Source organism: Danio rerio, chromosome 6, assembly GCF_049306965.1.
Source record: "Danio rerio strain Tuebingen ecotype United States chromosome 6, GRCz12tu, whole genome shotgun sequence".
Classification (NCBI taxonomy): domain Eukaryota; kingdom Metazoa; phylum Chordata; class Actinopteri; order Cypriniformes; family Danionidae; genus Danio; species Danio rerio.
In genome coordinates this window covers 51,541,275-51,568,944 of record NC_133181.1, presented here as the reverse complement: position 1 = coordinate 51,568,944, position 27,670 = coordinate 51,541,275, and the positions used below count along the sequence as shown (strand labels likewise).

The 27,670-nt window shown below is 37.0% G+C and overlaps 1 protein-coding gene across 11 annotated transcripts in view; it reads right to left on the bottom strand.

Annotated features, from left to right (window-relative positions):
- Window positions 1-27,670, bottom strand: part of slc16a1a (solute carrier family 16 member 1a) — a 71,831-nt gene that overhangs the window by 16,273 nt on the left and 27,888 nt on the right. For 9 of the 11 annotated variants that reach the window (XM_073952462.1, XM_073952459.1, XM_068221607.2 and 6 more), the window contains one exon: window positions 3,676-3,920. In XM_073952462.1, the coding sequence (XP_073808563.1) occupies window positions 3,676-3,892 (217 nt within the window). In that variant the 5' untranslated portion in view covers window positions 3,893-3,920. 11 annotated transcript variants of the gene reach the window in all.

The following is a 27,670-nucleotide window of genomic DNA, read 5'->3' as shown; positions in this document are numbered from 1 at the left end:
ATTTAGTCTGCCTACGTGAGTGTGTTGACATCATTTGCTGCTGCTCCACTTCCTGAGACAAGTTTGCTATTGACGCTATAGTCATCACAAGTCTGTGTGACTCCTGAGTTAGGCGTCTCATCTCCTCATCTCTCTCCAAGGAAAACATCTGACACTTGCAGAATAAAGAGCTGACTGAGAAGAAAGACTCCAGAGGGAGATCGAGTTGCCCATTCAGAGCTCAATCTCTCAGCGAAGCAGCCGGTGGTTGATGTCTAAACCTTGTCTAGCATGAATCTGGCTTCTACATTTAAATGAATAAGGGTCTTTCACTCATTCCATATTCATTGACAAAATGCGTTGGGATCTTCATTATCTGAGCCATGATTTCACCACTGGCTTGAACAGATGACAAAATGGCTTGATTTAGAAGTGACTCAAGGACAAAATTTATGTAATGTATTATTTAAGCAACTCGAGTTTTAAATCAATGCAAACATTAAGTATGGGAAACCATTATTAATTCAAAATCATTGGTTTTTATGATATAGGGAGTGATTTAAGTGGGCTATTTGACATCATTTTCATGCATTAATCATGTTTTTATGCGTGTGAATAGGTTTTAATGAAAATAAAACTTCCATTGTCATTTATGAAAGTCTGCAGACTTTTTTATGTGAAGGACTTTTTTTTTGTTGCGACAATAAAAAAGACATTTAGATTTTCTTTACAGTTTCTCTTCTGTACTGTGACACTAAATGAATGCTTTTTTTATTTTTATTTTATACTGTAACATCGACGTGTTGTGCAAAGAAAAGGGTTAGTTTTACATAGCCAATAATCACTACCTGACAAAAGTCTTGTCGACTAACCAAGTTCTATGAACAATAAATAATAACTTGACTTCTAGTTATCACTTGGTATCAGAAGAGGATTATATGAAAGGCAAAGGCCTCTAGATTACGCTTATTTTACCAAAATAAAATATGATCATGCCTTGATTTTTAATTATTTAATTAGGACCGTAAGTCAAATAACTTATTAATAAAGTCATCTGGAATGGCAAAGAAAGTGTTCTTGCAGGACTCCTAGAGTTCATCAAGATACTTTGGATTCAACTTTAATGCCTCCTTCTTCATCTTTCCCCAGACTTGCTCAATAATGTTTATGTCTGGTGCCTGGGCTGGCCAATACTGGAGTCCTTGACCTTCTTTGCTTTCAGGAACTTTGATGTGGAGGCTGAAGAATGAGGAGCGCTATCCTGCTGAAGAATTTGCCCTCTCCTGTGGATTGTGATGTATTGGGCAGCACAAATGTCTTGATACCTCAGGCTGATGATGTTGATCTACTCTACTCTACTCCTCCATACTGAATGTAACCCCAAACCATGATTGTTCCTTTACCAAACTTGTCTGATTACTTGGGGAATTTTGGGTTCATGCGGGTTCCAGTAGGTCTTCTGCAGTATTTGTGATGAATGGGATGCAGGTCAACAGATGATTCATCAGAAAAATCGACCTTCTGCCACTTTTCCAAAAGATCAACTAGAAGTCAAATTAGTTGCTCTTACAACTGCGATCGATGACAAGACTTTTGTAAGGTAGAGTAGTCTAGCAGTTTGGGCAAACATATTTACATTGCTGAGATCAGATGCTTTCTTAACTCCTGTTTTCTTCATTGCTTTCAGTTTTAGTATGTTTTATTGTGCTACAGAGTTGTAAGCACTGCACATATTTTCATATTCAGGTATTTTCAATATATTTTATCTTTAATCAAAGAAAAAAAATACTTCACTGTGAGTATATTGAAGCTAGTGTTGTCACGATACTGGAATTTGATAACAATCAGTGCTGAAATTTTTAAATGTCCATTTCCTACTAACATTTGAGCACTGTTAAGCACAGATACAGGGACACTGGAGCGTTTCAAAGCCGTGAAGCAGCTGGTCTGTTTATAAGCCGACATACGATCAATCTGCTGATAAACCGACTGATCTTCATGGCTGTAAAATGCTCAAGTGTCCCTGTATCTGTGGTTAAATTCAGTAAACAGCAGTGAGTTTGGTGAACTGATGACCTTCACAGCCAATCACAGCCATTGAGCATGTGAACACAATGGCCAGTCATCGCTGTTTAAGTACGCACTCAAATGTTTGCGGGAAATGGACGTTTTTAAAATTTCAGTACAGATTGGTATCAAATTCCAGTATCGTTTAGAGCATTAAATAATGCTTCATAGCAGTAGCCAGTGTTTGAAAGTTAGTGACCATTATAATAACGCTACATACCATGTATAGTTTGTTTCATGCAGCAGTACGTTAATAGGTTTTGCTTTAATAATTTTGATTAATATGATTTGGTGTATGATGAATGACAGCTTGCTCTAGATTATTTATATCAATACTTATGAATTTTAGCATCTCTTCTACTATAAATGATTAGCTAGCTACTAAACTTTATCATTAATAACAGTATCAAATAATGTTCTATTAATTTGTTGTGTAAGAGGTATTATGCTACTGTTTTGATAACCTTTGCTACTGGGATTAGCTGGCTAACCAGTTATGTTTCAGTTTAGTTTGCACCAGTTCTGGGTTTTAGGTACTATAAAGGGAGCTCATGTCAGTATCTCTATAAAATCATGACAACAACAAGTGATTAAAGTTAAGCTGCCTTCATGGTACCTAAAACCCAAGATTGGTGCAAACTAAACTGGCGCTGCATCTAAAATCGCATACTTCCATGCTATATAGTATGCTAAAATCAGTATGCGAGCCGAGTAAAATGTACAAATTCATAGAATTCAAAAATCAGTATGCGAGAAGTACCCGGATGACTTAACACTTCCGGCGAGATTCTGGAGTGTGCATCCTATGCACGCTGCACTATCCCATGATGCGCCGCATGAATGAAGAATTCATGAATGGAAGTGAAGGGACGCAACTGACGCAGGTAGGTCACATGACTATGACAAAATGGTGGATGTAGTACATCCGAATTCCATTCATACTGCTCACATTCATACTGTATAGAACATATTTTTCTAACGGCTGAGTAGTACGTTTAAATTCAAATATAGAACCTACTGAGTAGTAGGCGGTTTCTGACGCAGCCAAAAACTTAACTGGCCAGCCTGCTAAGCCCCATGTTACATGCTACCATTTACAGTAGAAGTGATGCTAAAATTCATGATGATCAAAAATCCATGATGATCCATGCGTTTTTCATACTAAATGTGGTCTGCTCTAAATTAAACTATCAGTGGTTCTTTTCACAGCCTGTCAGTTTAAGTCCTGTTGATATAGTGTAGCCAGATTTTGCTACGAAAAACATACAAAAGCAATCCCAAAATGTACAAAACAAGTACACACAAAATTGCTAACCCCAAATTTCTACTTTCCACTTTATTAATGCCCAAATTATTTTACTAAAGCTGTAAGTATAATCATTAAACATCACTAAACAGTTGATGTGAGCAACAGGGTTTTTCATTCATAGAACTTCACATTTTGCTTTGAGTATAGAAAAATACCTGTGACCTCATAGCAGGCTATGGGCCTTAGCCTCTAGCACATTATAGGCCGAGCACAAGAAATAAGACGCTCCCTGCAGTTCACTTAATGGTCACAAAAAAAAAAGGTTTCTGAAATCTAAATGTAGTCCTTTTAAGGGGAAAAGGCAGTAAGACACTTCTTACCTCCTCCATACATGACAGCGAGCATGATAGAAGAGATCCAGGACACTTGACTGCTGGTGGCATTGAAGATCACTTCAATTTCCTTGAAAAACACAGTAATGGACTTTGGGAAGGCGTAGGAGAAACCGATAGATATGAAGGCACCAAGCACTACAGCCCAGCCCCAGCCCCCCTCAGGAGGAGTGTAGCCAACAGGACCTCCAACAGCAGGTGCCATGGCTCCAGGTGTTTACAAACCACACTCTCTGTGAAGAAATAGGGGGAAAAATGATTACTTGCATATTTGAATAATGTCAAACAAGAGAACATACAGTACACTGCCATATTTGGTGGCAGTAAGATTTCTTTTAAAAATACTTAGTATTATAAGGGTGCATTTATTTGATTATAAATACAGTAAAACTGTAACATTGTGATATATTATCACAAATTAAAATAACTTTTTTCTATTTAAATATATGTTTGAAAAACTAATTTATTGCTGTAATTCAAAACTAAATTTTCAGCATCATCACTCCAGCCTTCTCTATAAGAACTGGCTAGCAGAAAATAGAAGAGCACAGCTTGAGCTCATAAACTGTCAATGAAATAGTGCTTTCTTACAGTTGGCATTTCTGATTTACTGGCTGGCTGGCTACAATATAAGGCTATGTATATGGATTGAGAATCCCACCTCCCCCTGCATGAGTGCATGTAATTGATAAATGAGCAGGGTAGAAATTTAACTGAAATTGGATTAAATGTGGTTGCTTTAACAAAGATTATCTTGCTAGATTTATTTAATTAATATATATAACTTTATTCTGTTATTGGCTAATCTGCATTTTTGTAAATTTCCAGTTTATTCCCTTTAAAGTCCGCAAGAACTGGAAGTTTTTTTCAAAATTGTGATGCATTTTCTTGAGAAACTGAATATTAAATGAGACAACAGTGGGCGTGGCTTGTTTTTTCTACTGCGAGCTGATTGAATGCAGTAAAGTAGGCATTTAATTTATAAAGATGGGGAAAAGGGTCTCAAAAGAGTTATTACAACCTAACAGACGCCTCCTCTACACCATTTCTGTTTGTTGTCAAAACTGACAGTTGGAGGGGCGTGGCTGAGTACACTCACCTGCCACTTTATTAGGTACACCTGTCCAACTGCTCATTAACACAAATTTCTAATCAGCCAATCATGGGGAAGAAAGGTGATTTAAGTGACTTTGAACATGGCGTGGTTGTTGGTGCCAGACAGGCTGGTCTAAGTATTTCAGAAACTACTGAACTATCACGATTTTCACACACAGCCATCTCTAGGGTTTACAGAGAATGGTCCAAAAAAATAGAAAATATCCAGTGACCAGAATTTCTGTGGGTGCAAATGTCTTGTTGATGCCAGAGGTCAGAGGAGAATGGCCAGACTGGATTGAGCTGATTGAAACACACGTCTAACCTTGAGGCGGATGGGCTACAGCAGCAGAAGACCAGGGGCCTCATGTACGAAGACTTGCGTGGAAATCTTACTAAAACATTGCGTACGCACAAAGCTGTAAATGTGCGTACGCAGAAAAAAATTCAGATGTATGAAACACTGCGTACGCTGAATCTCACGCATATTCTTTTGTACATCTGAATGAACGTGAAACTGAGCGCAACATGCACGAGCACAAAACCCCTCCCTGCCTCCTCCCCCGTATGAATATGCTAATGACTATGCTAATGGCAAAACCCAACGAAAAAGCAACGGCAAAATCAAGCAAAAAGAGAAACTTTGAACAGAATGTGAATTGGAGGTGCTGCTTTCGGAGGTAGACCGGAGAAAAGCGGTGTTATTTGCAAGTTTGTTCTCCGGAATTAACAACAAAAGAAAAAAATAGAGTGGGAGAGTTTAGCTGATACGGTTAACACAGTTGGGTCTGAACAACGCACTGAGTGCATTTAAAACAGAAATAGTGTGGTTTATAACTGAAAAATGTTGCAGTACCCTTAGCAGTCTCAGTGGCGCACCTCATAAGAAGCATGTGATCTTGTACTGACACGCTCGAGCATAAACTCGGCTCGAATCCAGCGTCTGATAAACTCTTTCTTCTTTTTTTCCCCGCTACATATCAGATTTTGCCCACTATTTATCACGAGAAAGACAAGTAGGAATCATCAATAAGTTTGTGCATCATATTTTATTTGCACATTTATTGAATGGAAATGTTTCTGATTCACGCATGCAAATTCATCTTCAGATAGTGTCTTTATAGCAATGTGTGTGCGGTAGATTGCTCAGATTACATTGGGAAAACAGGCGACCGCTGCAAATTGTGCTTTAATGTTTAGCTGGTCAACTGTATGGTATGGAAATCTTACATACCTACTATATGAACCCGTCTCATACAGCTGCCATTGCAAGGATCAGACACTTTGTAGAGAGGAATTTAACACAACTGCCTCTAGGAGTCGCCAATGGAAATAAAACAGACACGCACAAAAAATGTGCGTACGCCTGCCAGAAACCTGCCGTGAACCTGCGCACATTCCCACGTTCAGTTCATTGTTAGTAAATCCAAACGTGAGCGATTCTGAGCGTGAAATCTGGCGTACGCAAAGTTTTTGTGCGTACGCAGCGTTGATACATGAGGCCCCAGGTCTGATGAGTCTTGATTTCTGCTGCAACATTTAGATGGTAGGGTCAGAATTTGGTGTCAACCTAAAACATGGATCCATCCTGCATTGTATCATCAACAGTTCAGGCTGATGGTAGTGGTGTAATAGTGTGGATGATACTTTCTTGGCACACTTTGGGCCCTTTAGTACCAATCAAGTATTGTGTCAACGCCACAGCCTACCTGACTATTGTTGCTGACCATGTCCATCCTTATATGACTAAAGTATAACCAACTTCTGATGGCTACTTCCAGCAGGATAACACGCCATGTCAACAGCGTGATGCTATCATGTCAATATGAACCAAAATCTCTGAGAAATACTTCCAGTACCTTGTTGAATGTATGCCACGAGGGGTTCTGAAGGCAAAAGGGGGTCCAACCTGTTTTTAGTAAGGTGTACCTAATAAAGTGGCCGGTCAGTGTATGCTAGCCACCCCCAATACCTCAGACATGCTTAATCTGACAATTTCTTTGAAAACAAACAGGAAGTGCCTTTACAGGATTCAATTTTAGATTACAAGGGCAAACATTTCTTAATGACATGGACAGATGAATTGTTGCAAATGGCAACTAGCAATGTGAGCTAACAAAATCATATAGTTAGTTTTGATTTCATTTGTACTACATTACCTAATAATTCCCTATATATTACTGTTAATTCACATTGAGAGTTTACAGCTTCCAAAATTCTTTACAAGCCTAGCGAACACATCCATTTTTTAGATATTAATAATGTTTGCAGGTGCAGGCTCAAAGCTACCATGCTCAGGCATTGTGAATGGTTGCCAGGAGTTGCTGTTGCTAAGGTGTTCTGACTTGTGTTGTGAGTTTGCTTTATGTTTGCCAAGCCTTTACAATATTCTGGCCTCCAGATACACAGGTCACTCATCCAGCGCAATTCTTATGGTATTCTTTATCCAGCGGGTGAGAAATATTAAAGCGCCTCAACAGCATCATTTGAGGTATAATTCATGTCCAAAGCAGCGTGTGCACTGAGGTTTACAAGGGTTGGAGGTTTGTTCGAATCCATAACACTAACTTTGAGCAATAGCATGCTACAGTACAGCAACTCTAAAACCTCGATTCACAGGCAGGAAATACAAGACTTTCTGCACTCTAAAGCTAAACCTAAAACTTCAAAGCATCCCAATAAACATGCATATCAACTAACAGCTTTAAGAAATCTTTATGCATATATGTAGTACAAAAACCGTTTGTAGATGTAGATGGAACATAAAGACTTGTGAAAGCCTCTACATATTAAAGGCTGACAGCTGACCTGAATGCATTGAACATTTGCAAAGCCACAGCAGGAGGCTTTTAAAGCGAACATGCCCTCCAAAATGGAAATGTGACTTACATTATTTCAGGAGGATCAGAGGTTTATGTTGGAGGGAAGCACCTTATACCAATATCAGGTTATTCCCTCCGTTGGCATTTAAGCCTCTCTTCATGAGCTCTTAGATTTGTTTTGCCAGCCCAGACTGCATGAGACATCAGGATGCCTTCTTACTAGCCGCTGGATCATTTTTTAGGAGAAACTTTCTCATTAAAACAACAATGTGCAGTCATTATCACAAAACGAACCCAGACAAGCCGATCAGGACCCCTAAGCAAGGAGGTTCTTCCATCATCCTAAAGAGGTTCATTTTGTGATAATGACTGCATATTGTCTTCCATATGTGTCTGATGGAAACCTTTCATGTCCACACCCACTCCTTTTCAGGAAATTAAGAAAATTAAAAGAACATTTATTAATAATAAATACACACAATGCACATATATGATCACAGACTTGTATATGTCAATGTACATTCAGAATAGATTTTAAAGTTTTAATACTGGTCTAAAATCACTAAATGGCCAAGGACCTCAATACATTACAGATATGCTGACTGAATACAAACCTAACAGATCACTCAGATCTTTAGGATCATATAAACTAGAAGTTCCAAGAGTTCAGTCAAAGCAGGGTGAATCTGCCTTCAGCCACTATGCTCCTCACTGCTGGAATCAGCTTCCAGAAATGATCAGATGTGCTCCAACATTAGGCACATTCAAATCAAGACTGAAAACACATCTGTTTAGCTGTGCCTTTACTGAATGAGCACTGTGCTGCGTCCGACAGATCGCACTTATGTTTTTCGTTTTCTTTTTCATTCTTTTATAACCTATTTTAACTCATTTTAATTTGTTTTTATCTGTTTTTAATAACTTTTATTGTCTGCATTTTATGTTCCTAAACTTGTCTTTTTTATTCCTGTTTATGTAAAGCACTTTGAATTGCCACTGTGTATGAAATGTGCTATATAAATAAACTTGCCTTGCCTTGCCTTGCCTATTATTAACATTTTACCAAAACCAAGCCTAGTTAGAGTTTTTTTTTTGCCTGCATATGTTCAAGATATGTATTTTGAATGCATTTCACTGTAAAAAATGCAAGGTTCTACACAATTCACTCATCCCAGCACAAATCTGTTAAATTAACACAACTGAAGTAGATTGAACAAAAACAATGGGTTATATGCACATAGACTTTTAATTTTCAGCCAGCCAGCTTCAGCACTTCCGGTGAACTCTTTCCATTACAAAACTGCCACGTTTAAGATCTGATTTCTTTAAAAATCAGTGATCTTCACTGCCTGATAGATATACAATATAAAGAGGGTCTCAGATCAGATTAAAGGCACTGCTTTAAATTACATTTCCCCCTACTATTTTCATGTATTTTCAATGGAGTTTTTGAGTCCTGATGGTTCAGCAGGTGGCCAGTGGTTACACAGTCGTTCATCTCGTTTTACACTTAAAAAACGAAGTGAATGTCTATTTAACTGAATGTATTGTATTTACCAGTGGCGGAAAGAGTACGAAAAAGATCATACTCAAGGAAAAGTATCATTACTTGCCTAAAAATGTAGTGCAAGTAGAGTTGTAAATATTACTCAAAGTATGAGTAAAAAGTAGACTTTAAAAGCACTCAAGAGTAGTGAGTATTACGCTGTAAAAAGCTGTTGCAATTACTTGTAGTTTGTGGTGTAAACATAACATTCTGTAGTGCATTATTTATTGCCCACACAATAAATTCGATGCATTTAAGGTTTAGCAGCAAGCTGTTTTAAATAATTTTAATTGGTTAAACATTTATTCCAATAAATATTGATTAAAAATGTGTCAAAAAGCATAGATTTTTGCTAAATAAATAAACAAACTAAGTAAAAAGTAATTAAACAAACAAACAAACAACCAAATAAATAAATAAATAAATAAATAAACTGTAAAAAATGCTGAGCTCTACACAATTGATTTGTGTTTGGGCAATTTAAAGGAATTAAGTTATTAGTTTTTACAAATTTAAGTGGATTGAACATAAAACAATTAAGTTGTCCCAAAAATCCTTCAAGATTGAGCTGAGTTCATTTTAAATAAGTAGTTTGAACGAATTGAACAATATGTCATTTTTTGATTATATGCAAGGCTTCTTATATAAAAAAAACAACCATTAAAAAATTGAGGAAGAAATAGCTTGTGATTGGTTATATTTTTGTATTTTTTTTGACTTGCACTAAACAAGCATTTAATTTTTATAAAAAATACAGTGAAATATCAAAATAATTTCTTTTAAATATTAAAATCATGACATACAAACACAATTTATACTGTTAACAAAATAATAATAATACAAACATTTTATGTTTATTTATGTGATTAAAAAATTGAGAGAAATTTGAGAAAATATGAGAAATAGTTTGTGATTGTTTGTGTTTTTGCAATGTTTTTGAAAGAAGACTTATGCTTAACAAGTCTGTATTTATTTTATGAAATATTAAAATTGTGACATACGAACAATTTATACTACATTTACAATATAAAAATAATACAAACATTGGTTTAAGTTTATTTATATGATTACAAAGCTGAATTTCATCTGAAACTTCTAAAAATGTATTTTAATATGCTGATATGCTGCTCAAAAGCATTTTTGTCATATTATTATCAATCAGTTATGCAACATAACAGTGAAAAATGTAATATAAACTGTGATTTAATGCCAACCTGATTAATAAAACATTATTTTTGAAGGTAATAAAAATGAACATTAAAATTAAACAAAATTAACATTACACAAAATAAACATTAAACACAAATTTAACATAAATTTCTTTCCAAACCCATTATCTATAACAAAAATATCAAAATGCAGAATAACAGACCAATCAGACAGGAGTATTCGTGATCATCACACGGCATTGCCAGACTACTGTAAATGTTGCACAATTAACCGAATTCATATCAGATCTTTCAGCATACCACACCAAACTGACAGTATTTTGATTCGGCCATTATTCCATCACCGCACTGTTCACTTTGAATCTGACAGTTTGATTATGTTTGCAGAGCATTTCCTTCTTTTCAACTGAAGTGCTGTATGTTTTAAAAAGAAGTGAGAATGAAATGAATCACTTTACAGGTAAAACGGGTCCTTGACACGCCATCAGACTAGACGTTTTAGCGCATTCAAGCTTAGAGTCACACATTCCACACAGAAAGCGCTCCTACCTTTCTGGTACAGTCTATAAATTCTCTGCATAAAACAGTCCAAAGTACTCTTCTATTCCAGAGTGGCGGCGAGCTGCATTTTAAGAGACCAGTCTGGGTCAAAGCAAGTTTCTAGTTATGTGAATAATCCTATAATGAAAAACAGAGAGTGAACAAAATGAACAGCTGAAACTTCTATAAAGGCCTGTGATATGGTCAGTCTAGTCAAAGTGTGTTCAACTGTGTTCAAGCCAGCTCTTATTGGCTCCCAAAGTCCATAGAGAATTCTAGAAAGATTTTCATTGGCTCCTTCGTGTCTGCCACCATGCCCACTTGTGTCCCTGCTCTCCTCCTCTTTGTTCATTGTTTATCCACCCATTCAGGACTCAGATGGGGTCTCCTTTAGAGGATACAGGTTACAATGTGGGGTTCTTGAGATAGCATATATAGCGTGGGGATTGTGTCAATGTGTCCAATGTCAACAAACAGCCATTATATAGCAATAGCCATTGGCGCTGATATACTTCCTGCGGCACGTGCTATACTTCTCATTTATAATTAGGTCTGATTGATGCTACACATACTTCAATAAGGTTAGGGAGAAAAAAAAAGGAAAAATAATAACTGACAATTAGGATAAACGTTTGCAACTGTGCATGAGACAAGACACGTAGACAAACAATCACACACACACACACACACTACAGCCATCTTTATGAGGATTTCCCACAGACGTAATGGTTTTTATCCTGTACAGACTGTTTCATATACAGTGGAAGTCAGAGTTATTAGCCCTCCTGAATTATTAGCCCCCTCTATATTTTGTTATCTGTTTAACAGAAAGATTTTTTCAACGCATTTATAAACATAATAGTTTGTTCTGTAGATATTCAGAAAAAAGAAATATTGCTTACGAGGGTGAATTGTATTGAGCTTTAAATGTTTAAAAAAAATTAAAAACAAGTCAGACTTTCTCCAGAAGAAAAAAATATAGGAAATAATGTCAAAATTCCTTGCTCTCTGGCAAATATTTGAAAAAAAAAAAAAAAAAAAAAAAAATTCACAGGAGGACTAATAATTTTGATTTTGCACAACAGTACATATATCCCAACCCTACCCCTACACCAGTGGTTACCAAAGTATGTGTGAACAGACCCTTTTTTGAAAATACCGATAAATTCATTCTGGGAATTTCCCTGAAAGAGAAGTTGTAACATTACTGGTAATTTCCCAAAATGCTGCCCTGCGTAAACGCAGAAGAAAAATTGCCGGAAAGACTTCTAGAATGCGTAACATAAGATGTCTACTCCAGCCAATCAGAGCACTCAGATGCATCTATATCCGTCCGGTTCATGAAAATAAAAGCCCTTAATTATTTTTCCAGAAACATTTAGCTGCTAGATGTTAGTCAGATAACGTTTCTAATTTCTTTCTTAATGCCAACTGTGTAAAAAAAATCGATAAAATGCTTATGATAAACTGCTGCTTGTTTACCTTCAAGCTCTGCTTGACACGTGTGCATGTGAAGGAGCCGGTGAGCGTCAACACACACACATTATGAACATCTCGACAGCTGAAAGTGTTCGGTCCATGTGTGTTTTGTAAAATTTTTTACCAGTTTTAAATGGAATAAATGAAGAAAACAGCCATTTTTGCGTTTCTTCAAAACTAAACAAAACAAGATTTTGGGCTCGATTTTCTTTTTTTTTAAATTTAGGGCACAACAATGGATAAATGACTTAAAATCATTATACACATGTAGGAGGTTCTGAAATGCCCATTTTCCTCGCCCTCAAAATAAATGCCCTGCACGCAGGCTTTTAATTATTATTATTTAATTATATATACAAAGTTTACATATTCGATCTTTTGAACCACGCACAGTTAGCAGGCTTACATTCATTGCATATGTATATATTATCCATCCACAGAATTTGTAATGTCACATTGAATTTGTCTCTGGGACAAAGCAGCTGCATGAATGTTAAGACTTTAAATAAAAGTGAAACCATTAGGAAAAGGCCGACCCCTTCTATGTTTAGAAATACAAGCGCAGCCGTTTAGAGGTCATTTCTGGTTAATGATGTCAGAATATACCGGTATTTTGGAATGGATGTTTGAATAGTTTATTCTGTATAAATTATGAAACTACTAGTGAAGTCTTCCGGAAATTTTCCGGATATTTGCCGGTAGCACTGTGTGAAAGGGGCTAATGACCGGGGGTCGCGTGATGATTTCCAAAAGTTAAATACATTTTAAGCCCCATTTACACTAATACATTTTCATTTTAAAACAGCATTTTAGAGCGAAAACGATCGACGTCCACACTGCCGTTCCAGCTAACATTTCTGAACAGATCTACACTACACAGCTGAAAACGCACATCACATGACCACACACACTCTGACATGTTTGGATGGAAGGTGAAACCGTAGCAAAAGTTATGTTCTTTAAAACTAAAAAGTATTAGTGTAAACAGGGCCTCATTAAACTATTAGAATTGCCATATTCTATTTATAACCCCCATAAGTCTAAAATAGTAGTACAAAGTTATTCAAAAAAACAGCAACATAAAATGTTTTGTATTTTTATGACCACCTCTGAGGAATGTGTGGGTCGTGAGTCACAAGCACTGTTATTTTGGGGGTTGCAGGCTGAATGAACCGCCAACTTATCCAGCAAGTTTTTACGCAGCAGATGCCTTACAGCCACAACCCATCTCTGGGAAACATCCACACACACATTCAAACACACACTCATACACTACGGACAATTTAGCCTACCCAATTCACCTGTACCACATGTCTTTGGACTGTGGGGGAAACCGGAGCATTTGTGGGGACATTTGTTCCCCAAATACAAGCGTACACACACACATACACGCACACGCACGCACGCACACACGCGCACAGAGTTTCCTAAGGGTCAAATCCTTTCCCCTGAGCGCAACAATTGTTTACAGTTGTTAATCTCTTTGACATCTGTGAGAAAGATTACATAAATGCTCAGAAAGAGCTTTTTCTCATTTGGCCATGTGGTTCAAGGTAAATCACTGCTGTTCAAAGGCTAATGTCAGAATAAGATGGAGCTTTTTAGAACTACTTACTATACTACAAACTCACTTACTTTCCCTCTTATTTTAAACAGGGGTCGCCACAGCAGAATGAACCGCCAATTACTCTGACAACCGCTTTATGTCATTTTAGCTTACTGAAATTTACTTCACATTAGAGCTGCACGATTCTGGCTAAAATTAGAATTTTTTTTGCTTAAAATAAAGATCACGATTTTCTCACGATTCTGTAGATGTAAGATAAAGGTTAATATGAGTCGGCAATTATTATTGTTGTTTTTTTCTCAAACATGGTAAAACAACAATACTATGTGTAGGTCTACTGGTTTCTAGAAATAATTTTATTCTACTAATAATAATTCTGATGTTGAATTATGTTTGAGATAAAGGCTTATGCTTGCAATCTGTCATTGACAACATTATAAGACCATTTAATTCACTGGTAAAATCAACATTACATAGGCGAGAGTAGGTATACTGACACTGTCAACGTTTATTTTCATGCACAACTATGTTCGCTACGAAAGAAAAAACATCAAATGCTTGTCGCAATGATAACTCTAAAATGCGATATGATTATTTAAATGTCGTGCACGCTTTCGGTTTCATTTTCACTGCCGTGTGCTGTTCATACTTTGTGCGCGGCTTTCAAACGATCACTCTGTGCCACAAACCGAATATTATTAACAACTTTATTACCTATCACTCACAGCATATGCAGGTTCTGTTCACTAAAGTAGACGCCCGCATGTCTATCATTAAGTAGAGCACGCGCCCGGCCTCTCTGTGTTAACAGCTCACGGTCAGCAGCTCACGTCATGTGTGGTTTCCCGGCCGAGAATACAGCGCAATTACATTAAGAAAAAATTAACATTTTTAGGTGAACTATACCTTATAAATACAGTATGTGACTCTTTCAACATCATTTGGAGGTGTCCATGTCGCTGAGCAATGTATGTGAAACAATGAAAAGACTCATGCCGCCGCCTTTGCTTCTCTCCTGAACTTGAAAATATGATTGGCAGAATTGTTTAATCGAGATCGCGATCTTTAAAAAAAAAAATTGTATTTTATTTTAAACGGTTTTACATAATGAATCAACAAGACAACACACAAAGAATAAAAAAATAAAATAAAAAATAATAAATAATAGAATAAATTGACCCCCCCCCCCCTTAAAAATATAATAAAAAAATTACATAAATAAATAAATGAATAAGTGAGGGACATTTAACATAGTCAACACAATATCTTGAATTAACAACAGAGTAAATTCAGTCATTACTATGAGAGTAGTAGTGCATAGATCGCAATCTTTTTTGCGATTAATTGTGCAGCTCTACTTCACACTACAACCAAGAGCGGGGACTTCATAAACACACAACAAATTCTACGTACACAACAGTGCCGAAATACCAACAGCACATTGTCATCACTTCCTTACAGTTACTGCCCAGGTAGCAAAGATTTGGCATAAAGCTGACACAGCAGGCATTCGCCCGGTTCTGGCATACAGCATATAGGCCAAACATGGCCCAGGTTTGATAGAGGTGGAATCATCTCTAAGGCGGCATGCAAGACATAGGCCAGATGTCAAATGTAGTATTTGGTCCAGATGTTAAAAATTAATATGTGGGCCACGTATGTTTGGCCTATCTTGACCCACATTTTAAAAACATTTCAATTATTTTTTGAGTAAAGAAATATTTTGTCATTTCCATCTTCCTGTTTACATCTAAAGCCTTAATTTGAATCCAGGAAACAATCAAGCATTATTAATCTAATGTTTTCTGTACGTTGCAAAATAACTGAATTTAACCTACTTTACATATATTTTCTTAATCAAATTATTATTTTACAAATTTAGTGCTGTCAAAATTAATGCGTTAACGCATGCGATTAATTTGAAATAATGAATGCGTTAAAAAAAATTTACGCAATTAACGAGTTGCAGGTTTTTTTATTTCCTGTTGTCCTCGACGTGTGTTTACGTGCAAAGAAACATGAATAAGATTCTTGCTTTGTATGTAGTGTCATCCCAAACTGAAAACTAATTGTTTTTTTACTAAGTGGCAATTCAAACCGATTGCCTGATGACGTTTGACCTTTGCCAAATTAGTGAAATAAATGACTAAACTACCAGATAATACCTGCCATGAGTATAACTGCATTCACCATCGGGAGGTGGTACAATAACTCTCGTAGGAGAATTTTGCTTTCACAATACAAAATAAATAATGTAATCCAACATCAGTGTCCAAAAGCTCCACAACCTTCCGCAACATGAGCAAAGCAGCGACCGACAAGTGCGTGTCCATCATCCACACTTATTTTTTGGTAATTAACTGGTAATTAACCAGTTAAACTCTGCTGTTATTTTGGGATTTCCGCCTGGATTTTGCCTACCCAAATTTGAAAGCTTCCAAAATCCACATACAGAGGTGTAAATGCAAAAATTTGGTGTCATTTTAAAAGAAAACCCCTTTGAATTTTCATAAAACACTATTTAAAGTGTTTAAAATATCTGTATATGCTGTCTGTGTTATAATAAACACCTAAAAAAGAGGCGCTTTTTGTATTTTTTTTATAAGCTCAAATTTGAAAGTGTACCTTTTAGCTTCTGTGTGGTCTAGCTTGCTGTACATAATTTTGGTGGTTCCTGCACATGTCTGTAATCATAGGAAAAAAAATGTCTCTACCATAATCTATACAAAAGTTATTGTACTCCAACTGATAAGAGGTGCTGTACAAGCCACAGGAATCAATCATTGTTTTCACATTTCACTATTCTTTTGTTTGATCAAACATAATTCACTGTGTTTGTACCACATCAGACTTATAAAAGGATTGCTTATGCACATCACCTCAAAAACAGAGGAGAAATGGCCCTGAAGCGCACAGCTTAAGGTAAGTGATGACAGCTGTCTGTGCTATCTGAGGCTGCTTATTGATCATAAATGTATTGTTTTCAGTTCTGCGGCATGAAAACACCGTGATTCATTCGGCAACTGTTTGATATGTGAATATAATTCAGTAAAAAGAATGCTAGAACCGTATGAGCACCAGCAAGAGCTTTCATTTGAGCCATAACTTGTACATGTGTCATATGAAAAATATGAAAATGAACCAATGTAAAATACCCAGCTCGGGTGTCCAAAATACAGTGTATTTAAGTGTAAATAACTTTTGTACGATACAATAAAAACCAAAGTGATGCATATGTGCATAAAATATAGATTCTACTCTTTCAAACGAAACCACTTAAGAGGGTTTGGTGCAATGCTAGCCCTTTAAATGTTAAAGCGAAAGTCGATGACATCACGGACCCGCGGAGTTTAGTACACTTATTATTTTTGGAGTTTTCAGTGTGAATGCACTACTTACACAATTTTTTTCACTCCTAAACTAACCAGTGCCTCCAGCTCTGTGAGAAGACTCAAACCATAAAATGAAAACATCAGCAGGGTCAAACTATAAAAAACATTTTCCCCATTCCTTTCTGAGGATTTCAAAGGCCCAGTCACTCTTTCATTTTAGAGGTGATGTCCTTACGTGACACCAAGCCAAATTATTTACTTTCTCCGCTCTCTGTAGTAAAACCTCAACAAAGCTGACATCAATAGGTTTCTACTTTATCTCATGAAACCTTGCGCTCAGGTTAACCACAACTAAGGAGCAACTGTGGCTTTTTTGTGTCATGTGTGTGGCCCTACGCCAAAATAGTGTTAAGATCTGATGACCGACGGGACATGCAAGCGCGTAAAGAAAAACAACATGTCATGAAAAAGGCAGAAAAGAATAGAAAAGGCAGCGCTCTCCCGGTGAGGTCTCTATTGTTCAACACATCAAGGTTTAACGTGAAAGGAAAGGAAGTGTCGTGTGACTCTCCTGATGGGGTCATATATGGAGTTTATATAGAAAAGAGGTTCAAAAAACCGCTAGTCTGGTTGTTTCATTCAATCTATTTTTTTTTTTTTAGATTGTTATAGATTTCTGCTGCTGTGACGTAGTAGGGGAGTAGGGGAGACTTTGACCTTCGCAGCTTCTAATTCGCTTTGGTGCACACTAAGGTTAATTTGTCATCGCTCTTCTAAAAGATGTTAGCCTGAAATTTTGAAAAAATTTGTTAAGAAGGAGTAGGTATTTTATTCTATTGACCTAAATCAGTGGCATCTCTGATCTTGTGGTTTTGACTTCTCGGCTCATACAGTTTTCTCAACTCCAACGCAGATCTTTCACCCCATTTACACCTCGACATCTGTCATAAACACTTACTGTACGTGCAGACAACCAATCAAAAGTTGTCAGAGACAGAGCTGCATTTACACCTGGGTTCATTATGCTTGTATTCATTATGCTTGTATATTCTTATTAATAACTTCAGAGAACATTTAGAGAATACGTATAAAAATCATTTTATGTTCACTGTTAATCATTTTTGTAAATAACACAGTATTTAACTATATAATGAACTATATTTCACTGACAGTTATGCAGTAAGTTACTGCATTGTAAGGTTGCATTGTGAAAATAACTGCTTATTTTTCAGTAAAAATGTACAATACTGTAAATAAATAGCACACATCAAGATAAATGGTGCGTTAAATGTAAATACAGTATTTTTGCTGTAATTAATTTACAGAAAGTTTCTGGCGAACTGTTGTGGCGGAATCATTAACAGTGTTGTTTATCCACATTTTACTTAACATTTAATACATACAGTTGAAACCAGAAGTTTACATACACTGTATAAAAAGGCACATAACCATTAAAAAAAGTCAGATGTTAATGTGACTAAACTTTTTCTCTTTTATGTAAGTTAGGATTATCAAATTTGTTTCTGTTATGCTTAATAACAGAATATTTAGAGAGAGATTTTTTGAGAAATTGTTATAACTTTTCTTGAAAGTCAAGTTTACATCCAATAAGATTACTTTGCCCCTGAAAAAGCTAAGACGATGGTGTCAAGGTTTTGGAAGTTTCTGATTGGCTAATTGACAACATTTTAGTTAATTGGAGGCACAACTGTAGAAAAGTGTTTAGGGAAAACCTCAAACACACGGCTTCCTTTTGTGACAACATGGAGAAATCAACCAGACAGAATCAACAAAAAAGCCAGATTACAAATTGCTAAATTACACTGGGAAAAAGAATGATTTTGGAGACATGTCCTGTGGTCTGATGGAACTAGGATTGAACTGTTTGGCTATAGAGAACAGTGTTACATCTGGAAGACAAAGGGGAAGCTTACAAGCCTAGGAACACCATCCCAACTGTGAAGTATATGGGCGGCAGCATCATGTTGTGAGGCTGTTTTGCTGCAGGAGGGACTGGTCCACTTTACAGCATAGATGGCATCATGAAGAAAGAACATTATGTAGAAATACTGAAGCAACATCTCAAGACATCAGCCAGGAAATTAAAACTTGGGCACAAATGGGTCTTCCTAAAAGACCATGACCCTAAGCATACTGCCAAATTAGTTAAAATGTGCTTTAATGACAACAGAGTGAATGTTTTGGAGTGGCCATCACAAAGCCCTGATCTCAATCCTAGAGAAAATTTGTGGGCAGAGTTGAAAAAGCTTGTGGGAGCAAGACAGCCAACAAATCTGACTCGGTTACACCAATTCTGTCTGGAGGAATGGGCCAAAATTCCTTTAAACTATTGTGAGAAGCTTGTAGAAGGATACCCAAAACATTTGACCAAAGTTATACAGTTTAAAAGCAAAGCTAAAAAATTCCAATAAAATGTTGTAAATTTCTGACTGTCTACAAATTAATAAAAATTCTCAAAATATTTCTCATAATTTTGGCATTTAGCAAATGTAAATCATTTAGGTAATCCTAACGAACCTAAAATAGTAAACGTTTAGTATGAATTACAATCAGACATTTAAAAAAAATGTGTATGTAAACTTCTGGTTTCAACTGTATTACTATTACTGTGGATCTTATGACATTTATTTTTATAAAAGGTTTTATAAGACGTTATCAGAATCAGAACTGATTGGAACTTTAAGAATTGAAACTTTTAGCTGAACAAAATTATTTTAGTGTGTCATGGTATTAAACTTTGAATGAGTGTGACATTTTAACATACATGCCTATGTTTATATGAGCAATTTCACACTCGTAGCAGTGCAATATGGCTGTATATCAGTGCGGGTGGGAGTGCCTCAGTGTCCCACCAGTGACGATACCCGTTTTAAAATGATTTGATCAGCTGTAGTTTGAAATAAGAAAACAAAATGTTGAGTGATGAGTTTTTCTCCTCTAAAGGATTATTATGTGCTTTCTGTGTGCGCAATCGTCTTTGCTCTGCTCAGTAAAACAGCCTGATGACCGCCGATCTCCGAAATTCTAAATATTTAGAACAGGCACTATCCCTATAAATAAACTGCATAGCTGGAGAAAAGTTTTTGTAAAAAAATTGGAAAAGCCCAAGGGATAAGGTTGTAAAGCCAAAATAAGCCATAAAAAAGTTTTACACTGCTTTACACTGATGTACTGTATAGATTACAATTTTGAATTTAAAACAATTTAATAGTTTCAAAACTATAATTAAGGAACAAATAATTTCTTTGATGGAAAGGAATATTTATACATTTTGCCTTTTAAGCAAGTAGACAAGTATAGGAAAGAAACTAGCCAGACAGTAATGTGTCAATTGTCAAAATAAAAGTCTAAAAAAAATAGGTAAATAAATAAAAATCTGTATTTTTTTAGTAAGTGCACTTTTTGCTTTTAATTTTGCCATAATAATAATAACAATAACAATAATAATATATATATATATATATATATATATATATATATATATATATATATATATATATATATATATATATATATATATATATATATATATATGTAGAGCAACCCATGTTCTCATATTTCATTCATATTTTAATAAGCTTTAATAGGGAGATATAAACAAATGTCAGCGATGCATCAAAGTTTGATTTAAAAAAATCTTGAATGGTTATAAAAATATTTTTTTAATCATTAAAATAATTATTAAAAATAATAAAAATAATTAGTTTTAAAATATTGAATGATATAAATGATATGACGTAGTTTTGGAAACTTTTTACTTCTGTTTATCAGTCTGATTTTACGGTCAGTTTCTTTTGACTTTAAAGAATATCACAACAGCGAACGCCTCAAGCATAAAGCCTCATCTATTTGGTGAGGTGCGCATGCAGTTAACGGAGGTCTGCGATGCGGAGCCAAGCGAAAGTATAAATCAGTCTTAGAAGTGCTGTTATTGCAGAATACCGCATGGCTATTAGCCAATCAGATTCGAGAACCAGACAGAGCTGTTGTATAAAGTTCTACATATAGTTACCGATCACATTTAGGCCGTAAAATTAACCATTTGGTGAAAATAAAAAAAAAACAGACATGTTTAAACTGAACAGTTTAGATGAAACAATACCAAAGTTTTTTTTTTAATGTTTTATACAATTTAATAAATATTTGATAAAATACCCCTTATTTTCAATCACAACAAATTGGAATCTGGAAAAAAAAGATCTGAACTTTATATTAACAGTTTACTTTAAATCAGTAAATAATATTTAATCCCAAGAAACTCTTTTCTGTAGTTGTTTTCAGTCCAAATGCTGACTGACAGGTGAGTAGGTGGCCCTTCTGTCCAAGAGGCATCAAGACAAATTAGTGTTTACTCTACTAATGCAATATGACAGCATACATTTCTGACTTCCAAACTGAGGATGTTTGTAATGAAGGGCACAATAATTATACTTATTTCACTTCATAACTCATCAAGTCCTGCCCTGGGATTTGAAGTCTGGTATTGATCTGTTTCAGGGTCTTGCAGTCAAATGTGCAACAATCAGACACGCATCAGTAATTGCATTGCAATGCTTGTCTTTTTCTTGTCTTTTATTGAAGGCTCTAAAGAAAATTAGAAAATAGAACCACATATATACACTCGGGCGAAGCAGTGGTGCAGTAGGTAGTGCTGTCGCCTCACAGCAAGAAGGTCGCTGGGATAGCTGGTTCGAGCCTCGGCACAGCTGGCGTTTCTGTGTGGAGTTTGCATGTTCTCCCTACATTTGTGTGGGTTTTCTCCGAGTGCTCTGGTCCAAAGACATGCGGTACAGGTGAACTGGGTAGGCTAAATTGTCGGTAGTGTATGAGTGTGAATAAGTGTGTATGGATGTTTCCCAGAGATGGGTTGCAGCGGGAAGGGCATTTGTTGCGTAAAACATGTGCTGGATAAGTTGGGGGTTCATTCCGCTGTGGCGACCCCAGATTAATAAAGGGACTAAGCCGAAAAGAAAATGAACAAATGAATAAACATGTAAAGCTTGTAGTTTGTCACTTCCGTCTAAATGGATCAACTGTTTTATTCACGTCATGTCATACTTCAGTTTCTCATCAAATCTTGACCAATCAAATGCTCTCTAGTATTTGACACCCCCCACCCCCTTTTGCGACGCTTCTCGTTTGCTTTTTATTTGATGCACTTAAGCTCAACCACTCTCACTGGAAGAGCAGTGATAAAACAAAATGCTATTGGCAGTTTTTTTTAAAGGGGAGGAGCTACACTATGTCACACTCTGCTATTGTTCTCGGTTTGGATTAGGTCAAACATCGAATAAAAATGCACATTTTAAAGCACTTCATGGAACCTTTGGCTCAATTTAACTCAAACAAACAATGAAAAAAACAAGTCAATGGCTACTTATTTTTAAAAATCTTTAAAGTAACTTCAAGAGTAGACAGGTTTGAAATAAGTGGAGGATGAACAAAAGATTTGACTATTTGCCTGAAATATCCTATTAACCAATCCATTCCAAGTTTATTGTGAGTGAGAGATGATAAAGAGGAGTGCTAAAATAACACCACAGCCCACTATTGACTATTATGTTTTAGCTGGAAATACGTCACAAAACTGGAGTAAAGTCAGCAGGAACATCCGGTTCACACAGACTTTAAAGGTCCCCTGAAGTTCCTTGAAACAACATCATCAACAACAAAAACATTACATAATGTGCTGATATAAACAGAGCTGAAAGAGAAAGACAGGTGGTACAGCAGCTCCTCTCTTTTTTCTTGAAACAGCAAACAGCATGACAACCACAGCCTAATAGTAATAATAAGTCAAAATATAGCATTCTGCATAGAAACTCTTGGATAAACATAAATCATTTAGATTCTTCAACTTAACTTTACTCACAACTTATAATTCTTGGAGTAATGTGTAACTTAGATTGTGGGTCCAATGAGATCAACTCTTTGCTGTGATGTCTCAGAACTGGAGTGGATCTTGAATGCAGAACTAGACTTCATTGAGTCCAATGGAAAATACATTTACATTTGAATCAATATGGTGGCTTGAGAAAGCCAACATACTGTCATAAACTTCCTCTTCTTCCTGAGACTCCTAGGAATCCATCTCCTCCTAGACTGTTCATACAACTACCAAACTTACTCCAAACCTCTAAACTGTACTGAATTAAGTTGCTATATCTTTTCCAACTGATCCGACTAATGGTTTTCCCAAAACTAACCTGGAAAATTCGGAAAAGTCCCACTGACTTAACATTGGACCAAACTTTATGACCTCATAACTTTGCACCAGACTGTCATACAGACTTAAGGTTGTGCTCATTTAACTCAGACTACCAATCTGCCAATCACTGATGACCTTTCAACTTTCTAGCCACACCCTAGCAACCACTTACAGCATCCTAGCAACTGTTCCATAGCCTTTCATTGTAAAAAACTGCCATTGACTTTACATTGGACATAACAACAAATTATTTCAGCAATACACCAATCCAAACTAGAAACATACTAACAAACATACTAGCAACATGCTAATTCTTCACCAATTGGGGAAAGTGAAGGATAAAAAACCTTGAGAGAAACCAGGCTCAAATACTGCTTTACTTCCTGTATCTAGAAGTCTTACTTCTGACAAGATTTTGAAGGCAGCATAGATATCCTTTGATATATCCCACAAATCAAATCTGTTCCATTTCTTATGGCATCTTGAAGTTACATTTGAGTGTTATTTTGTCTGTAAATTAGTCGACTTTTCCGATTTGGATTTACTAATTTCTTTTAAGCGTCTGCAAAAAGTTGATATGTCTTGAACAAACAAATTAATTTTAGTAATGTTCAACTTACTTTGTTTTGCCTACACAAATTGTTTACAACCCCCTTTTTTTTAGCGCACCAAAGAAACGAACTGTTATGAGTGACTTGCAAACATATTTAACAGGTTCACTTAAAAGAATTAGTTTATCCACAAATCAATGCTCATAGAGATTGACTATGTTTACATGGACATCAGTAATCAAAATATTTGCCTTAATGTGAATAAGATAATAATATGATTAAGGTGTTTACATGAGTTGCTTTTTGAATGTTCCTTTCATGATCCAGTTTTACATGTTATGGCACATAATTCTATTAACGTCATTGCTTCACCACGATATCCACATTTTCTCTGGAGTTACGTGTAATATCGAGTGTTTCATTTTTAATTTATTGACTTTAACTGTGTTTGGCAATTTCACTTTCATTCAGGAACATTTCATGCATGCCCACCATGACAAATGAGATATTGGATAAAAGTATGAACTGCTGGAAGAATGTTGTTTTAATGGAATTTGATATTACATGCCATATATGGGGGGGACCTCTGCATTTGGCAATGCAGGTGTCTGTGGTCCTTCAAGCCTCCTTCCCTACACGACAAGCCACAGACCGGAAGTCCATCATTTCCAATGGAGAGTAGTCTGGGAGCTGCATGGAGTTCTGAACATCTCCGTATGCGGAAAATTCGCATCCGAATTGAGCTGCGGATACGTTTAAATATTGTAACTCCTGAGACTAGACTGTATGTGATCGGCCGACTGGATGTGATGTATTTCAGTGTTGTGCAAGCAGGTCCGTGCACTCGAGATGAGAAATAGTAGTTTTATTGGTTATTGTTTATATCAGAAAAAGCATTTCTAATCATAAATGAGTATTAAAATTATAATTTTTTTAATGTTGTCTCCACATTCCCTCCAATATATTTAGCGATCTATGAGTCTCTAGTATTCATTCTTTCAACCATGGTGAATGCACGGCGAATAAACGCTCTTGCTTTTGCTCTCCATTGTTTTGGCCACTGCGAGAACTGCTTCTCTCCCATGGTGCACGACAATACTGAAAATTCTGTGCGACTGCCACAAGAGGGTGTATTCCGACAATCCTGTCCAAATGTCGTGTGCAGTGGAAAGGCGGCTTCACTGACTCGGTAGGTGCAGGGAATAGTGTCAAACAGCTGTGTGTGTACAGAATGTCCTGTCGTAAAATGTGTAAATATCCTGCAAAATGGAATTAGTTTAATTACAGTATTTAATGTCTGTACTGCACTTCGTTAGAGCCACTGAAATAAGCATACTCCACATATCTTAATTTGCTTTCACTTTAGTTTATGACCTAATCTGATTAAATTAATCTAAAAATCGCAGTTCACATGGTCGACTCTTTATCAGTGGCATAACGGACGGGTCCGCAGGGCACACACCGCGGGGGGGCCCCGCGTGATTAGGGGGCCCCATGTCGTCGCGATTTTCAATAATTGAAAGTCCAGGAACCGCATTTATCAAACCCTTGGGAACAACTGTGGTCGGAACCAAAGTTCACAGGTCTGTGTTCTCTGAACTCCTCTCAAGCGATGGACTACTTCATTCTGATTGCTTGCCGCCGAACCGTGTCATAGCCAATGAAGACGCGCCGCTGTTTCTCGCCAAAAAATGAATGACTTCTGGCTACGTTGACGCTCTCGCCGCTTTCGGTTTGTGATCGCTCCTCAGTTTGTGAAGGATTCCCCGCGTTGTCGCTCCACCTCGCCTCCTTTCCCCGCTCCTCAATTTGTGACATAGATATATACACTAGATATCGCATAGGGACCCTGAGCATGCGTGTATAGTGCCGCCACATTGGTACAGTGCTCCCAGGACAAATGTCATTCAACAGCACTAGACAAGACAGTGTTATTATGTGAAGATGTGGGACTTTAGGGCTGTCTACGAGTGTAGTAACGAGCAAACAAAGAAAACAAAGCACAAAGCCAGAACATTTCAAAGGTAAGATTAAGTTTTTTACGTTTTTGTATGTTCTGAAATTTGTGCTAAACAGGTAGCGTTATTGATGATAAAGGCTGATTTATACTTCTGCGTCAAACGCCGGCGTATGCTATGGCGCTGACGCATAGCCCTTCGCCGTGGCCATCGCCGTCACTGACGTGCACCTCCCAAAAAATGTAACTACACGTTGCAACAACGCGTAGTGTAAGCTCTGTGATTGGTCGGCTTGGTAGCGCTGACGAGTCTGGGCGGGACCGAGAGCCGCGCGAATGGCGCGAGCGATTGTTTACAAGTGTGGAGTCCCGTGAAGGAGCTCCGGATGGAAAGTTTTGTTTTGTGTTTACCTCATAGTTAAAGTTGTTGCACATCCGCCGGTTCCTGCCTCAAAATGAGCGAGTTTGAGCCACTTGTACATCCCGGAAGTGTACAGGAAAAGCAAAAAGGCAGAGAAGAAACTCGACACAGAGGAACATTTACACCTCACTGCCAACTAGCTTTTCGGAAGTGTTAATGCAGACCGACAGAGACAGCGCGCAGAAGTATAAATGCACAGCCACGTGCGTTGCCTGCGCCGTGGGTTACGCCGGTCACTTGACGCAGAAGTATAAATCAGGCTTAATACAGTCACTTACTGCATTCATAAGGCAAAGTAGCTCCAATTCGCACTAAATACTCGGCTTATGCTAGTTTTGTTGAATAAAATCAGCAAACAATGCAAAAGAAATATGACAACGAGATGCTGCGGTGCCAGAAACTTGTATTATTGTCGGCTAGTGAAAGAGTTGTTCATAACGGAGATTCATTCACAAACAAATCGCTCCCTCCGTCAGTATGAGCAGTGAAAGCAGTAGAGGAGGTGTGTTTCAGTACACGGATTAGATCAAATTTAACAGGGAGGGTGAATAGTACATTTCTATACACACAAACACAAGCTTTTTGTCAGGAATGCCCGTGCGATCAGTGATCCATCCATGTAGAAAAGAAGTAAAATTATAATTTTCATGATTAAAAAAAATTACATACTAACATCCAGGAAAACTCCCGATCATGGATATATGTGTATATGTGTATATCCCTGGCTCCACCCCCCCCCCCCCCCCCCCCCCTTCAACTGGGGGCCCCGTCGGTGATCCCTGCAGGGGAGCCTCCGCATTTTGCGCTACGCCACTGCTCTTAATCAGAGTTAATGATTTATGACTTAATCACATTAAAATCAGATTATTGGTGTCCATGTAAACATACTCAATGACAAATTCATGTCCACTACTAGCCATCATTAGGACAGGAAAGAATAAAATTCAGCGACACATTTTTAAACCCTGACCCTCACACTCCCTGAGTCTGAAAGTGCATGTATGTGCGAGCATAACTGATTATAGTAACCTCTCTCATTCCTTCAGCAGAAGAGGATGGCTGACCTTGAAAGCAATGGAGAGAATTGACAGGAGGGAACACTGTTAACAAGGACTGGCTATATATCAAACAGCCAATTTGGATCTGTTAATCCACTGGGGGTCAGTTCTGGCCACATGGACATAGATCACAGCGGTTCAGGACATATGCCACATGAATAGCGTCTGCCTGCTCAAGTCTCCATCTAGCCCAGCTTGGTTTTTGCAAAGAATAAAA